Source organism: Colias philodice, chromosome 6 (genome assembly GCF_061535455.1).
Source record: "Colias philodice isolate Cphi_HAF_F1 chromosome 6, ilColPhil1 Martin Lab GWU primary, whole genome shotgun sequence".
Classification (NCBI taxonomy): domain Eukaryota; kingdom Metazoa; phylum Arthropoda; class Insecta; order Lepidoptera; family Pieridae; genus Colias; species Colias philodice.
The window spans coordinates 2,207,957-2,223,959 of record NC_143091.1 but is presented as its reverse complement, the minus strand read 5'-3'; the positions used below and the strand labels follow the sequence as shown (position 1 = coordinate 2,223,959).

The window sequence follows — 16,003 nt, the reverse complement described above, 5'->3', positions numbered from 1 at the left end:
ATATTTGATTGGAGATACATATAGTATTTCCGCAAAATAATGGAAAACATATCACGAACATAGGTCATATTATCTATAAAATAATTGTCAAAGTACCTAGGTATGATATCCTAACTAGTATTCTATATTATGTAATTAATGATTAACTTTACCTTTGTGTATTACAAATTCCGGTATAGATCCATTTATAGATCGGCCTTTTTCCTATCACTCTCTGTTTGATAAAAGTTTATTCATAAAACAAAAATAAGAATTTTTCGTTAAATTAGGTATGCCTTATTATCTTACAAAATACACTGATGATATACATAATCTATTTAGTTACTCTCAAAACACTTCACTTGCAAATTGTCGTAGTAAACATTATTAATTTTCTCAAAAAACAAATTTAACCTCAAAGTAAACGTTTGTTATTTCCAAAACAAAACAAACGAATAATGATACTATTTGCAGATGGTCTTTACCGCTACAAAATTGTATACATTATCACACTTCTTAAATTGGTCGCATATTCAACTTCAGTTTCGACTTTCGATGTAGTTCCGAATTCGGTTCGTACCTTAATTCGTATATCTTCGTAAAAAGACACTGCCTACCTTGTGTGTTTGTGTGCGTGGTTTTATTACATCAGTGTGCCGTGTTTATAGGCACGCACACATATAAAATATGCGTAGACACGCAGAGCACACATATAAAAACTTAGACACGGATAGTTTGTGTCTTTGCCGTCCCGTGACGTACTGGGTCCTGTGGCGGCGCTAGTGCAGCGCATGAATAGTGACTTGAGCCGAGCCGGTGTTATAGAAATTAGATAATAATGCTACCAAAATACCGATAGATGGATCTAAAATATATTTGAAATATATAATGACGCAATTAATAAAATTTAATGACGCTGTGAATTTCATTTATGCATATTAAATATTGATCAGAGTTTGGTAAATGGTAGGGTAGGCAGTGTCTTTATGTCTTTATGGAATGCACGCCACTGCCTACGTGTGAATGATTTAATTCTGTTCTAATGTTCTGATGTTATAACGGTTATTGCCAAGAAAAATAATTTAAGTTCAATTATTTGTAAGAACTGCTTATCGGATATTTCGTAGTTTCTAAGTTATTTCTGGAACCCATTTCTCATAATGAAATACTTTCAGACGCGGCACGAAATTTCTCCAAAGTTCAGAAAAGTGAAGAAATATTAATGGCACGAGTTTGCTTCGTAACATTTCTAACAATTTGGAACTTTTTTGTATTCATAATTCGTAGCTTGAAAATTATCATAAATATCAATTGACGTAATAAAACTTTTTCCCACCGTCTCGGTGTAACATTGTGTGCGTCCACCGCGCGGGTGCAGTCCTTGAAATGATTGCATTATACATACAAATCAAACCATAATGAGATAAAACTGTACCCACGTTGGTATCGTAGCGCATACAAAATGCGTATTACGTGAATATCTCGTTTACTGATACGGCAATACATATTCATGAGTGTTGGTTACAATTTGCAATTACTATTTTACGGTCACTTGTTACTATAGCACACTTATAGATTCAGTTGTTCTGTGTAGTGTGCAGTTTGGTAACGTTGTTCAACTGGAGGTTACAACGTAGTTTTATTGCGAATCTCTGAGGATGATAAATATCTTGAAGTAGAAACGATACAGAACCTCCAGTTCTATGTGGAATATATCTTGGTAATCTATACTAATATTATAAAGAGGAAAAGTTTGTAAGTATGTATGTAAGTATGTATGTATGTATGTATGGTTTTCACGCAAAAACTACTGGACCGATTTCAAAAATTCTTTCACCATTAGAAAGCTGCATCTTTACTGAGCAACATAGGCTATATTGCATTTTCAAAAAAATTAGAGATCCTTACCAAAAATGCAATAATGTAACCCAAGGTGTAAAAAAATCCTCAATAAAACTTCTGTCATCGCGTGCGCTGCGGAATCTATTAAAGATAGAACAAAAAAATGTTCTACAGTATTATAGAATGGATCAATATCTACAAGAAAGTCCGCGATACCATATGTCCATCTTCAGTAGTTATGTTACTACAACAACTTTTTTACGTTTTCAAAGTAAATAGAAGTGCCGACAGTAATCAAACCATGTTATCCATACACATATATTAATCCTTATCCCATTAAATGATGTTTTATTATAGACTGTTTCAATACCAGCAAAATACTTTTTAAATGAAAAGAATTGGATATTCCATTCAAAAGATATAACGAATTTAAAAGTGTCAATCTACAGAAAATAGTAGGTATACTGTTCGAGCAGGCCGTAGTGCGGGGGTCACGGAGGAATTCTACCAATATGCGTCTTGACGGAACACAGTGAGGTTTTGGTCGGTAGGAATCCGACATAACCCACGGCCCCTCCCCTGGAGGCCGTGGGTATCTATGAAAGATTTCCCCACTAAAACAAAAAAAAAAGGCCGTAGTGCGGGACGGGGTAAAGGTGATTTTCATGTCCGACCTATAGTAGACTTTTCACTGTAAAGATATCGCTATCTATGCGGGTGAAACCGCAGGGCATTGCTAGTGTTACATAAAGCGTACACGGTACAGCATCCGCGGTAGAACGATTAATTGATGAAGCATATTCTTGAATAATTCTTATTTATGCCTCAAGTATTCTCTTGATATTTTAACACATTTTTCACAAAACGTCCGATCCGGTATGAATAACCGACCACATCTAGCAATACAATAATTTAAAGGGTTATAACTTTAACTCTAAAACAATTAGATGTATAAGATGAGATTCCTTTTGATTGACCAAAGAAAACAACAAGCCATAATTGCGGCAAACAAAACAAAACGGTCCAGCTCCATTCCAGAGCTAAGTCTGGTCCCGTGTTAGAGCATCATTCATTAGTCCGCATCATTAACAATGGCAATATCATGTATCATTGATAAATTATTGCTCAGGTGGCTGCCAGCCCTGTGTAATGACCACGGAAATTAAATTAGCTCAACGTAAATTATTATCTAACTTGCGTCAGTTGCGAAAATAACCATACTTCACTAACGTGCACAAACGATTATTATTGTTACAATCGACAATCGCATAAGACGAGAGGCTTCGCGTAGCTCGAGTATCGATTCAATTAGAGCAATGATACCGCTGGCATAGGTACTTAGGGTTGCTGGGCTAATTTTGATGTAGCGTCGATTGTACAACAAATGGATGTATCGTCTGCTCTCTGTAAATAAACTACCAGACGTTTCTGTCTTGGTCTGTCGTTACATCAATACGTCTGGATACGAGCGAATATTTCAAGTTTATGACGTTTTTTAATTTTCTTAATATAGGTAGTATGTTGATCATCCACTTACTGCAAAATCAAACAAGCTACTGGTTTTATTGACGATAAAAAGTTACACTAACAAAGCTTATATCATAACAATGATTTAACGAGCATTATACTCATAAGCTGCAATTTTAATGTAACTTGAAGCATGAGGGACAATATGCGGAAACATTAATGACACTGACGCCTCGTGGTTTTAATGGCGCTGTCTTGTCATCTCGCCTCTAATAAACTTAATGCTTTGTTTACACTATTGTCATCATAAACCATAGCACATAATTTGTGTAACAATTGAAAGGTTAAATGATTTAACCAGTTGTAGCTATTTTTATAAAATTTAAACGAGCGTATTTGTTTTCAAACATTTACTGAGAGCATTCATTATCTTCTCAATATACCGGTTCTGGGCACCTGTTCTCTAATTTTATTTGTGTGTAATGCTGCCGTGTGCCTTACAAAAACCGGCTTCATCTGGTTAACCTTGAACTACACGATGGTATCATGCAAACATTTCAAATAAAAGTTACTGCGAAATTTTGATCCTCGTAAAGGATTGGGCTACCGTGGCCGAAAGCATCGACTAGATGTCCGGAGGCGCCATCGTAGCCCCGTAGTAGGTAGAGCCGTGCGCGCGCCGCTCGGCGGCCGGCTCCCCTCCCCGACCGCCCCCGAGACAGGCCCTGGCCAGTTCGCCGCAACGCGTCGATCCGGTCGCTCGCGTATTGACGTAACCGCTACAAACACAGCTCTACCTCAACACGCACAACGCTCACTACAATTCACAAAAACGGCTCCGTTACAACCCAAAGGTGGGACGCACTCGTCCCACAAGCTACAAATATTACAAGACGAAGCCATGCAAACCAAACTAATAAGTACGAGCTACTCGTCAATCATGAACAAACAGGATCTGCTCAGAGAAGTCGTCGTCAAGTACATCGACTACTTCTACCCTGTGTGAGTACATTTTACCTTCCCGTCCGACGACGTGGCGCATTGCGGGTTTTTACGGCCATCTTAAGGAGAACTTTGAGATCTCAAGCCATCCGCGGCTGAAGAGGTAAGTCGGTGAAGGTTCTAGTGAAGTAGCCGGCTGCAGCGAGACGAGAAGTTACGATTGGCTGACGTCAGCGCCGCCTATTGAACCTAAACTCTATGATCTGCTGCTGTATCGATTAGTGCACTCAAGTTCATAGTAAATTTATGAAACGTTATAGAATACATCACTCTGTCTCGTCGTTAACCTTGAATGTTGCATTACTTCGGATAATTATTTTTGTCTTTGTTGAAAATAATTATTTCTCATGCGATAATGGCCTTTATGTGTGATTTATGTTTTTGCTTTATATGTGTTTTCTTCATAAAATAACTTATTCACTAGACACTTATTTGAACGTTCTAAATGAAGTCATTCATAAAGGAAATTCGTGATTTGTGAAAATAAGGAAAGGCACCATTGCGTGACGGATTTGCGTGACAAATTCTCAACTGGTCCCTTGGTGGCCCAATCTCGCCCTTTGTTGTAAAATATTATTTCATAATCTCATTTCGCTCGATTACATTTTGTGTCGGTTGCTAAAACATTGACAATGCCTATAACAATATGGCAGACGAAACGTAAAACACTAGAGATGAATTCCTTATATTCATTGCCAGTCTGTTTCCTCACTTAATTAAGTAATGATCGACACGAGTGAGTGTTGTGAAACGCAGCAGCGAGATGTAACGGTCGTGAGGAACATCGGGCATGTCGACATCGGCTACACCCGACGATTTCCCTTCATCGACCTTGGCTCCACACCGCGCAACCGACGATAACAATGTGCCACTGCAATGCACCACTATACCGCGATAATGCTAATCTGTTACCATGTTGATCACACGCTGCCTTTGTACGATCCATTGTGCGCACGTAAAAATTTGCAACAACTGCGAAATCTTCGCTGTGATGGGCAATTAATATGCCGTTGACACAAATACCTGTTTACGCTCAACAAGCATCTTCATAATATGTCATTGCACTCCTCCTGATATATGGTTATTTCATTCTGCCCAATGTTTATTAAAAGAGATCGGCGCATTAATGCTGGGTCAGGTATAAATGTTTCTAAACACATCTATCACGCTCGTTATGTGTGTTGCGCATTATTTTTGAATATCGGCTTTTAGGTTACAAAATAACAATTAAATCGTGTGACTCATTCGGTGTATTGAATTTTCATGAGCTCAGGTTTGTATTATTCCTGACCTTTGTTACATGACTCGTTTTTCTTTAAAAACGTCGCATTCTGATTCACCACCGCACTGTTGGCTATTTTAAATACTTTTGTTTTGGAAACGCGCATCCTATTTATATCTGTCTGCATATTTTATTCAATTAGGTGCAATTATATTGACTGAGCTCTCCAATGCTCATGCGAACCGCTAAGAGCGTGGTAAACATCTCAATAAATAATTTAACGCCCTCATTTTTCATTCCGCTCGCATTGACTTTAAGCATGAAACACATTGCGAGATCGAGCGAGAGTATTTAAATGCTAAGATTTTTACGTTTCAAGTACGTTTTATAATTTAATCTCTTATATCTCCAGGAGTCCATTCGATAAAAGATATTTTGGTTGAGAACTATAATACGCAGCACTACCTCGAAGCAATAAATGTCAGTTTTTAATTCTACCCATCAGTAAGCTTCAGTTGTAATCTCCTCTTTTTTAGTTGAGCGTCACATCTCTTTGTCAGTGTTCTATTTAAAATGCCTTGAAGCCATTATCAAAGCAAACACGTGCGTAACTACAGATCCCTTTGTCTAGTAAGCATCGTCGTCTTTATACTTTTTCACATACACATACACTACTACGTTGGCAATTCCTTTCATAAGGTCTGATATGAAATTGTCAGATTGTTTAGATTCTATGTCTTCATTACTTATAAATTTAGTGAATATTACACACATTTCATTAAAATAATATTTCTATTCTTGACGGTGTGTTTTGAAATGTTTTTGTTGCCAGTTCCATTTAGTTAACTGACACTGATGAACCCGTCTTCTATTAGTTTATTTGGCAACACTCATGTTGCTCGCAAATTGTTCATTAAAGTCACGTCTGTCAACGTTTTGTGATATACAATTTCACAAGACTGGAAATTTTATGTGCTGTTGTTAGATTTCTTACATTAGGAAATTTATTTTATAATATTGTTTATAACGCTACGCTATGATCTGTCTACGTCTTTGTTTAATACTTTCTCCGTATCTCCAATTCCGCCTTCAGTATCACTTTTTTATTCGTCTCGTTACCTACTATCTGTAATTTTGTCAACACTATCCTTGCGCAATCTGAAAAGTGCCGAAACTTGTTTTGTTGATATCCATTGAGAGAAAGCCAGTTTTATTTGTCTGTCATCGCGTTGCTTTCTAAATTGATATGCCAATTAATCGTCAATTTTTTATTGTATCCCACAATAATAAAACGTCGAGCGGTAGACGCTGATTTCCGCCGTGTGTGTCGATTCAGTCGGTGGTCGTGAAATTGTCGAAGGTTATTCAATACCATTCTGACAGTAATGAACTGGTTGAAATCGATACGGGGCCGCGGTCGTTCTCAACGCTTCAATGCTCGTCAACTTTGGCGTTGCTGCTCACCTCGTTGCCGGCACGACGGCACGGATCTGGCCGGAGAAAGTCAAGTACGTACCTACTCATATTGTGCCACATTGGCTACTGAATTACAAGAGCATTAGATCATAAAGCCAGCTTCACCGTTGTACAGGAACTTGTCTCTCAAATGTTTTAGAAACCGTTCATGCGTTGCATACCTATGTTTGACAAAAACGTAAACACGAGGGAAAGTTTTCATTTTGTGTAAATTTTAATCATTTGCTTAATGAGCAAGTGGACAGTTGGGCGAGTCACTACACCTTACCGAATATTCATTGTAAGACGCATTACATCACCATTCATTATAATACCTAATTTGTAAAACCTGTACATCCAAAATTGACTAATATTGAAAATAAATATGTGTCCGACTCCACCCACGTGGATTTCAGTTTGCACGACGATTTCTTTTAGCAAATTTATCAGACTATTGTCAATTGAATGTTAATATAGCCATATTATTTGACTGTGGTCAATATTTTAAGTTTTCTTCAACAGATAACACTAGAACGCCAACTTGTTAAAATGAAAATTCTAATAAGTCTCCAAATGACACAATTCTTAATTCTAATCTACCTTCATAATTTATAGTAAAATGTTTCAAAACTATTAGGTTGATTAGGTTTATAAGTTTTCTTAACAATAAACAAGTGTATTGTTTGGCCGTAGGGTAGTTACACGTTTGTTCAAATAATGGCCGGCATTTGGTAGAGCCCCACTTATATATTTACCCACTATGATCTATGTTAGTGTAATCATCCGGATATACTTGCCTTGTTTTCACACATGCGTACTGAGTTTACAGTACAACGGTATATTTTCCTAGTAGTCTATGATCGGAAGTCCTTGTCTTCTCGTGCGGTAATAGCGGATGTTTTGCCGATTAACTTCGAGATATGAAACGGATTTGAATAATAACTTAGTATCTTTATGGGCCCAGTTGATAAGCTTGCGATTCGTGGAATTTCTAATGCAGTAATGTGGAATTGACCGTCGTTGTTCCTATTTATAAATAGCATTATGTTTATTATAAATTTATGTTAATTTGCTTCTCTTTACACCTTGTATGTTTCAAGCTGAATACATTATGTCAAACTTGTTTTGTTAAAAATGGTTTCTAATAATATAATACATATTCCTATTTTTAGCAATGAACATAGCACAGCTGAATCCATAATGACCTAGTATTTTAAAACGATTCGGTTGCACACTTCTTGAATACGAATTACAATTTAATGAAAGGAATGAATATTTAACAAATTAATCACGGTACCTTTGTTTTGAAGTATTTTAACTCGAAAACGACCGATAAGAATTTTATTCACGCATTCCTCGCTTACGATAACTCGATTTATAAATGTTGGGCTTTTGAATGATTCTTCTATTAAATTTTCAATTTTATTGCATTCTTTTCTTGATTAAGAAATGCATTAAGTGGATTTCTTCATTTTAGATTATATAATATTAGATATCTATTCTTTAAAAAATAAAACCACATTATTAAATCTCTATTTGATAAGTTTCTAATTGTGCAATATTTTTGTTACAGCGCATCTGGCACAAGCGCCGTGGCGATCGACAACAAGATCGAGCAAGCTATGGTAAGCTATTTTCATTATATTATTTAGAATAAGATTAATTTTCCTTTAAAGAAATAAGCAATACACTTAGAGATTTCAACTGCGTATGGGTATAGTACACAAGTCACAGTTACACCCTGATTAGAGCGATTCTTAGTCTAGAAAGGTTTTCGAAAAGCATCACTGTTCGCGAAAGATCTAGGCGAGACGGGAAATGAACCTGTAGTACATTAACATGGGTAAAAGTTAACCTTATCTACAAATACAGACATCGAGTCCACGGCGAGTTAAACGAGACTCGGGAATGCCGATTTCCTATACTTTTGATGTCCAATTATACCGGTTTTATGGTTTCTTTCGTCTCAATAGAGTTAAATTAAAGATAAGTGCAATCGTAACTATGATGATCTGATGAGTCTTCATTATGTTCGCTTCTAGAGAGTTCCAGATAAGTAAAGCAAAACAGTTTTCCAAATTATCTAGACATTATCTGTATGATGAGCGTATTCATGTAAATAAGTTACGCTTATGCAATCAAATCGTTTGATACATTCTACGCATTAAAGCGATCAGTTGATACTCAAGAATATTAAAAATATTTAGAGAAATTTTAAACTACAATGTACTTACCTCGTTACTACGTGACATAGTTTAACCTAACAAAAGCACAGACAAACATGGCAATGAAAGCGTCAGTTTATTGCATACGAAATGCCTCGTACAGGTGTGAACGCAAGTCTAATCTCTGCTTTGACCTTTTCATTAATCTCTTGATTAAACATTTGCGTAAGTACATCGCAACGCTTTCCCCACGCCGTCGCGAACGAATGGTTATGTTATGATTGTTATCTTTCCACGGCTGCACTATAAAGATACAGCCTTCATAATTATGATTTTTATCTCCATGTTTATAGGTAAACTTGAGTGAATTAATCTGCGCAAATATGTTGTGGATTTGAAGGATTATATGATAACTGGTTGGTTTTAATATTTTTCCTGCTTCCTCGAGAGATATAATAGGCATTTGGGCTTAGGCTTATATTTCCCAGTAGGATTAAACTCCAGGGGATACCATGATGTCTTATAAGTGGGAAAGTGATGGCGCTAGACGACCTATATACAGCTGTCTTTTTTCCACCCTGGAATTAATACTGCTTTGAGACATCGTGGTAACCAGATACCGAATATAGAATGCATGTATTCTGTCAATACAAATAATTAATGAACATAAATTGTCCTTTACCGTAGCCTTTACCTACATCAGAGAAATAGTAGTCGTATTTAATTAGCGTTATCTATTTGATATAGAATTTTCTAGACACACTAGGCTTTGTACGAGTATTGTTCTCGATATTGACTAGTGCAATAAAACGCAATGTAAACTAGAAGCATTATTTGCACTTTGTTTGATAATTTCTAGTAAAATATGTTAGAATTCTTTGATCACTCCATACAAAAATCTACTCATTTGGACATATGCCATTTTTTCTGTATCGATTTGCAAGTATTTTTTTAGTGACTAGTTATTTCGTCTATCTCTCAAAAATTGCCAAGCATCATTGGAAAGTGGAAAACAAATTTAGATTGAATTCAAAGAATCGAAGGCACTATTCGATACACTGGAGAAAGTGCTAAGCCAATTTGGTTGTAGAGGTATTAGACGCTTCGCTTCTTTCGCCGTAATCCACTCATTATGCTATTTATATATGTGCAATACCATAACTAAGGTCGTTGCAATGCGCATGGACTATATTTATGCAAATGACATCGGCTGCTTATATAACGCGTTATATAAAACACTTATATGCTTTTGATTTATTGTGCAGCGGCTCCCTCGTGTTTAGTTGCGAAATTAATTACAATTTATTTTTCACACTGCACAAATTGATTAATATCTAGTTAGTTCTAGCAATTGTTTCTTTAGAATATTAACTTTATTGTTATGATAACATAATAAGTGTCTGTTGAGAAAACAATAACCGACCGAATTAAAGATCAACCATATCTAATGCAACGTGGTTTGTAAATTAAACGATTTATTACCAGGTTCTATCGGCGACTTATGTATCATAATTATGTTAATTACCCGAGTTACATGGAGTCCCGGTATAAAAATTTACGCAATCATTCCATGCTTTGATGATACTCTGATAACACTATCTACTGTTAAAGATGTGGTTTCAACAGATTCTATCTCTGTTTATTTACCGCGTTCCGTTTACAACTTAACTATCTGATTTTAATGATAACTGTACTTAAATTTATCATTTGTGATACGATGTGATGTAATTTCTATTATTCGGGAAGTATGATATAATTTCTAGATACAAACAAGGTCTTAGATATAAAGGTTAAAGAAATGTAAGGCCAAAAATGAAATTGATAACCTTGCATTGATTGTGTCTTATCGTTTATCGGTAAAATATTGCCAGAACTTTAGGAACTTTAAAATTATGAATGCATATCCCGTAAATCTTAGAACACAAGCTTCACAAGAGTGAAGAATTTAATAATATGTATTTCTTATATGCAATTGTTTTACATTGTGTTACAATTAAAGTTAATTTAAATCAAATCCCACAACCGAATAACAGTTTCACGTTAACGCATCGCAAATCGCAATATTCATATTATTTAACCGCGCCGACCGCGAGCGAGCCAGTAAAAACGGTGCACGCAATTATCTTATCACAACAAGAATCTCAATCATCATCCATCATGCTCCAAACGCTAGTTGCACATACGCACAGAGCACATTGCTAATAGGGTTGTCGAACAAAGTTAAGTAAATGCTCTGAGATATGCGCAGTCTGCGCACGTGTGATAATGAATTGCTGGTTTGTAAACCTTCTCAGATGATGTTAAGGCACGTCTATTTATTTATATTAGAATGTCAAAATAAAAGGTTATTTTATATTCATAATTAGGGGTAATAAAGTGAAAGGTAAATTGTAGAGCTATTATTAATCGTATTCCAATTTCGCCGCGTTGGCAGCCCTACGTGCAATACATGACAGGTGCGATGCGGGTGTCAGTCGGCCGTGCGACTGCTCAGTTCCGTCTGCGCTCCTTACCGCTTCTGAGAAACGTCGGCCAGCTGTGTACAGTGTAGTACATTGTCTCTCTAATGCTTGATGCGTTGCCGAAGTGGTCCTGCTTCTCTTTTTAATGGGGACACTTGCCAAATCAATATTCTAATATATTTAGTACCCACTATCTTAATATGTGTCGAATGGTAAAAAATTGTGGCAGCCTCACCAAGCTCCGCTCCTGTGCCTACCGGCTGATTAAAAATAGCCATTTAATACTTTAAATAAACACAAGAACAACTTGTACCTTGTTTCAAACAAGTCTCGAATGCCCTTTTATGCGACCGATTAAATTATAAAATTATATTGACGCTAACCACTCGCTTGAAGTAAGTTTTCTGTTAAATTCAAATTGTTTATTGTTGTTTAAATAATGATTTAACAATCGAAAGGTTTTTTTGAATTAGCATTGCTTCAGTTGGGAATGAAACTTTTTGTCTACGGTTTTTCCATTTTACGCCATCGAAAGTTAACATACGAGTAACCGTTTCAAATATACTGTAACTAGGTTGATGTCATTTCGTAATTGTGCCGTTTCGTAACTAGTTTTTTATATGCACTTGTCAAGTATAAATAAATAGACTTCGCGCGAGGATAGTGTACTGTGTAATTCGTGTGATACCATGTATGAGTTATATAAATTATTATAATTTAGATAGATACTTGTTTCGTATTGAGTTCAAAGCCTTCTGGACCGGTGCGGCGCGGTGGTTGTTTTTTGTGATGATGCAAAAAAGCCTTCAACTTAATACGTCTTGAGAAATATGTTTAGATTTCAGTCTCTACGTATTATGTATTAGTAGTTTGATAATAAGAAGATAGATCTGTTAAATAGAGAACAAGAGGTGTAAAAATATTAAAGGTCAATTCTAATAAATCTTTGTAAGCAATGTATACAGATATTTACACTTAGAATTATATAATTTCTAGAATTTTATATGCGGAGAAAATCTAACTTCGCTGTTAAAAATTCAATCCGCTATGTAAATGACCATGTATGGGTCCAGGAAAGTTGTTTTTACCGCGTGTGTTTATTACGTCTTTATACCAAAGTTTTCTTAATAAAAAACATGTTATACAAGATTTTATTTAAATTCAAAAATAATTCACGGATTCCCACATTCGAATTAGAAACTAGTTCATTTTTTATTATAGTTAGTGATTGATAAATATGTTCGTGTTTATATTTTAATAGGTAGCTGTACATTGTGAGACAAGAGCAGAATTTCATTTTATTCTTCTGAATTTTATTTTTATTTATTTGTTTACCTCAATACGAATACTGTAAAAAGTGTTGCCTAATATATTATCGCTAAAATCAAATCACGTATAATTTCAACTTTATATGGCAGAATAATTGCGCACTTTTTTCATATTTATGTTTTATTGAAATTTTGTGACTTGTATGGTTAATAAAATAATTTTAAACCTTATGTAGCCTTTACCATTTTAAAGCGACATAACGCATAAAGTACGAGTGGCCGCAATAAAAAGCTGTTACTAAATAGTTATTTATACTTATAAAGCACGCATACATTGGCATAACATTACGTTGCAAAATGGACACTCGGATCGCAATATCCTGTATCGATCCGACGCGTAAAGTTAAATAACTGTATGATAAATAATAGTCCCTTTTACCACTTAACGTTTACCTCATCTACCAGCCCATTGACAACACGGAAGTGTAACTTGAGTTCTTTTCGTGACAGCTTCATTAACTCTTGACATTTTAACAGGACAATACCATATAGCTTTTCACTGCCTGAAATCTAACACCAGCACTTTTAAAATCCGGTATCATAGCGACGGAAAGTCTGTTCAATTTCCATCCGGGCACACGGTGCGTTCGTGGTATCAATTAAAGTCCATAGATGTGCGCACGGACTGGACGGGTACCGTCTATAATTAGCAATGGCAGATGGCCTCAAACGATTGACCCCAATCCAGCCCTAATGCCCACCATAGTACAGCGTTTCCATCACTCGATCTCCATTCGGCCAACTCGTGTGTACTCTTGCACAATTGCATGTGACCTATGTGCTTTTTATTGCACCGCTTTTTTGCTCGACATTCAAGTAGGGTATGCAGATTTATCTGTCTCGTTTTTTATGTAACCGTCCGCGTCGTGGCATTAGTGACCGTAGTGAGCTTTTTGGAAACTTAATCTTCGAATATTTTAAGAGAAATAAGTAATTTTCTGAGAAGAACTACTAACTACCTTTACAAGTAAAATAAGACTATTAATCTGCAGAAAATAATATTGTAAAACAGGAAAAAGATTATAGAGATAATTTCTTGAATATAATCCCCCAGTAATCCTCCTATCATTGTCGTCACCAATCTTGAATGTTATTGCAGGAGCACGTTGTATTTATTTATGTTCCACGCTGCTCTTAATCAGCCTATGGCCCTAATAATTGATTTTATCTTCGTACTTTTCCACAATATAGCATTATCACGCTTTGGTAACAATAGATTTTTGATAGAAACTATCGAAAAACATAAACCTCGCACGATAAAACTAATCTTGCATGTGGAACACTACACTATTTAATTTATTTTTAGAACACTTGACACACATTTCGATCGTGATACGAAATGTATGAAATTTACATACGATTTCAAAAATAGAGTTATAAATTCTCGATGTAAGGTAATTTAGGAGTTTATACACTTACTCAGAAGTGTTTTGATCGTAAAAGAAGGATATCTTATCCTTTAAACAATTTTATTCTAAATATACCGCAATTTACATATTATCTATTATTTAATTTCAACATTTTATTACTAGGCACTGGAAAAACGAGGACGTAACATAAAATACAGTTGTGTATATGTATTTTGTAAGATCTCCGCATTGGAACCGGCGGTTACATCACAGATGTTATGTTTACGCGGGATTTTCTCAATTAGTTTAGCGGCCGCAGCTCCCTCAGCTCGCATCACACTACTGACCCGAATACCGGCACCTCGCACCAAACGGACCGTTTTATTTTTTCCTTTGATCATTAAATCCGCACTTTGTAGTGTCGTGTTTGTTTTAACTGAACCACTCGTCGTTTTATTGCCTTTGTTCTCTTGACGTGGAACAAGCTTTTAATTTTCACTCCGCTTCCAATGGATTTGTATTTTGATCCTAAAAAAATATGTGGTTCAACTCTTTCCAATAATAACAAGTAAACGCTGTTTACGTGTTATTGAAAATCGCTTTTAATTTTAGCTCCCCTAGCCACCTGTTACTTGCTTGCTACGTTCCATCGCCTTGAAATTATTTATAAACACATTATCGATTCGAATCATCGTTTTCATAAGTCAATATGTTAATCCGTCACACGGTGACTTCCTCTATATTATGAGAATAGTTACGGCCGAAGTTGATGCGTGTAGAAATTTTTATTTACATCAAACGGCGCGTTATGCTAATATGTTCATTGTGTACGTGTTTTGCATGAGTCGAGCGTGACCCGTCTAAGAATAGACACGGAAGGAAAGCTGGCCCCAATGTGCCACTGGAGTGGAGACACGTGCTCGCCAGATTTACGATAATTGCAATAATGCAATGGGATAAGCGATAGGAGAGGTCGCTCGTGCCGCGTGCGCGTAGCTGTAGCCTTGGTGTAATCGATACTGCATCAATACGTAGGATGCCCGCACCTCGATGTTTTGGAGGAAGAAGGAAGGTATTTAGCAGGCAATAGAAGCTTAGTAGTAGCTGTTGATATTCGGTTACATTGTATGCTCGCTGCAATGCGACACCGCTTGGTAATTATACAGAAGTTTAGACAGCGTATGAATCACATTTTAGAAGCAGGGATTTGACCATCTAATATCTACATAATATTCTAAAACTGGATTATTTTACCACCCAAATAAAGTTGTTATATCGAATATTCAATGTGCATTGTTATAAGAACAATAGATTTTAAATTCTCTTATACTTAAAAACATAAAAGAGCATGAAGGAATTACGGAGCAGTTTAAAATTTTCATCCGATTTGTGTAGAAGCCTCTAGAGTAACTCGCACCTGCAGTGAAGCGCGAATGAAGCTCGATTTAAATCACTTATATTGTGTCATAATCTTGTAAAAAGATTACAATTTACAATACTTTTTAGTTTGTTGTTTACATTTTACAATGATGTCGTACAGATGTAATATCCGAGGTTGGTTATTGCTCATGTTTCGACGTATACATGGAAGCCTTTTCGTTTTAACTTTAAACCCATTAGCTCATAGCTGTTCAATGTTTTGCAAGATTGTAGAGATATGGATATATATTGTGTGGATAATGTAACTTTTCGTTATTCTTTATTTATGTTTTATGTTTATACAAAAATGAAG

At 35.9% G+C, this 16,003-nt stretch overlaps 1 protein-coding gene across 3 annotated transcripts in view; it reads left to right on the top strand.

Annotated features, from left to right (window-relative positions):
• Positions 1-16,003, top strand: part of LOC149487523 (uncharacterized) — a 143,662-nt gene that overhangs the window by 121,700 nt on the left and 5,959 nt on the right. For all 3 annotated transcript variants that reach the window (XM_089696094.1, XM_089696093.1, XM_089696092.1), the window contains one exon: positions 8,541-8,592. In XM_089696094.1, the coding sequence (XP_089552220.1) occupies positions 8,541-8,592 (52 nt within the window). The remainder of the gene's footprint in view (positions 1-8,540; positions 8,593-16,003) is intronic.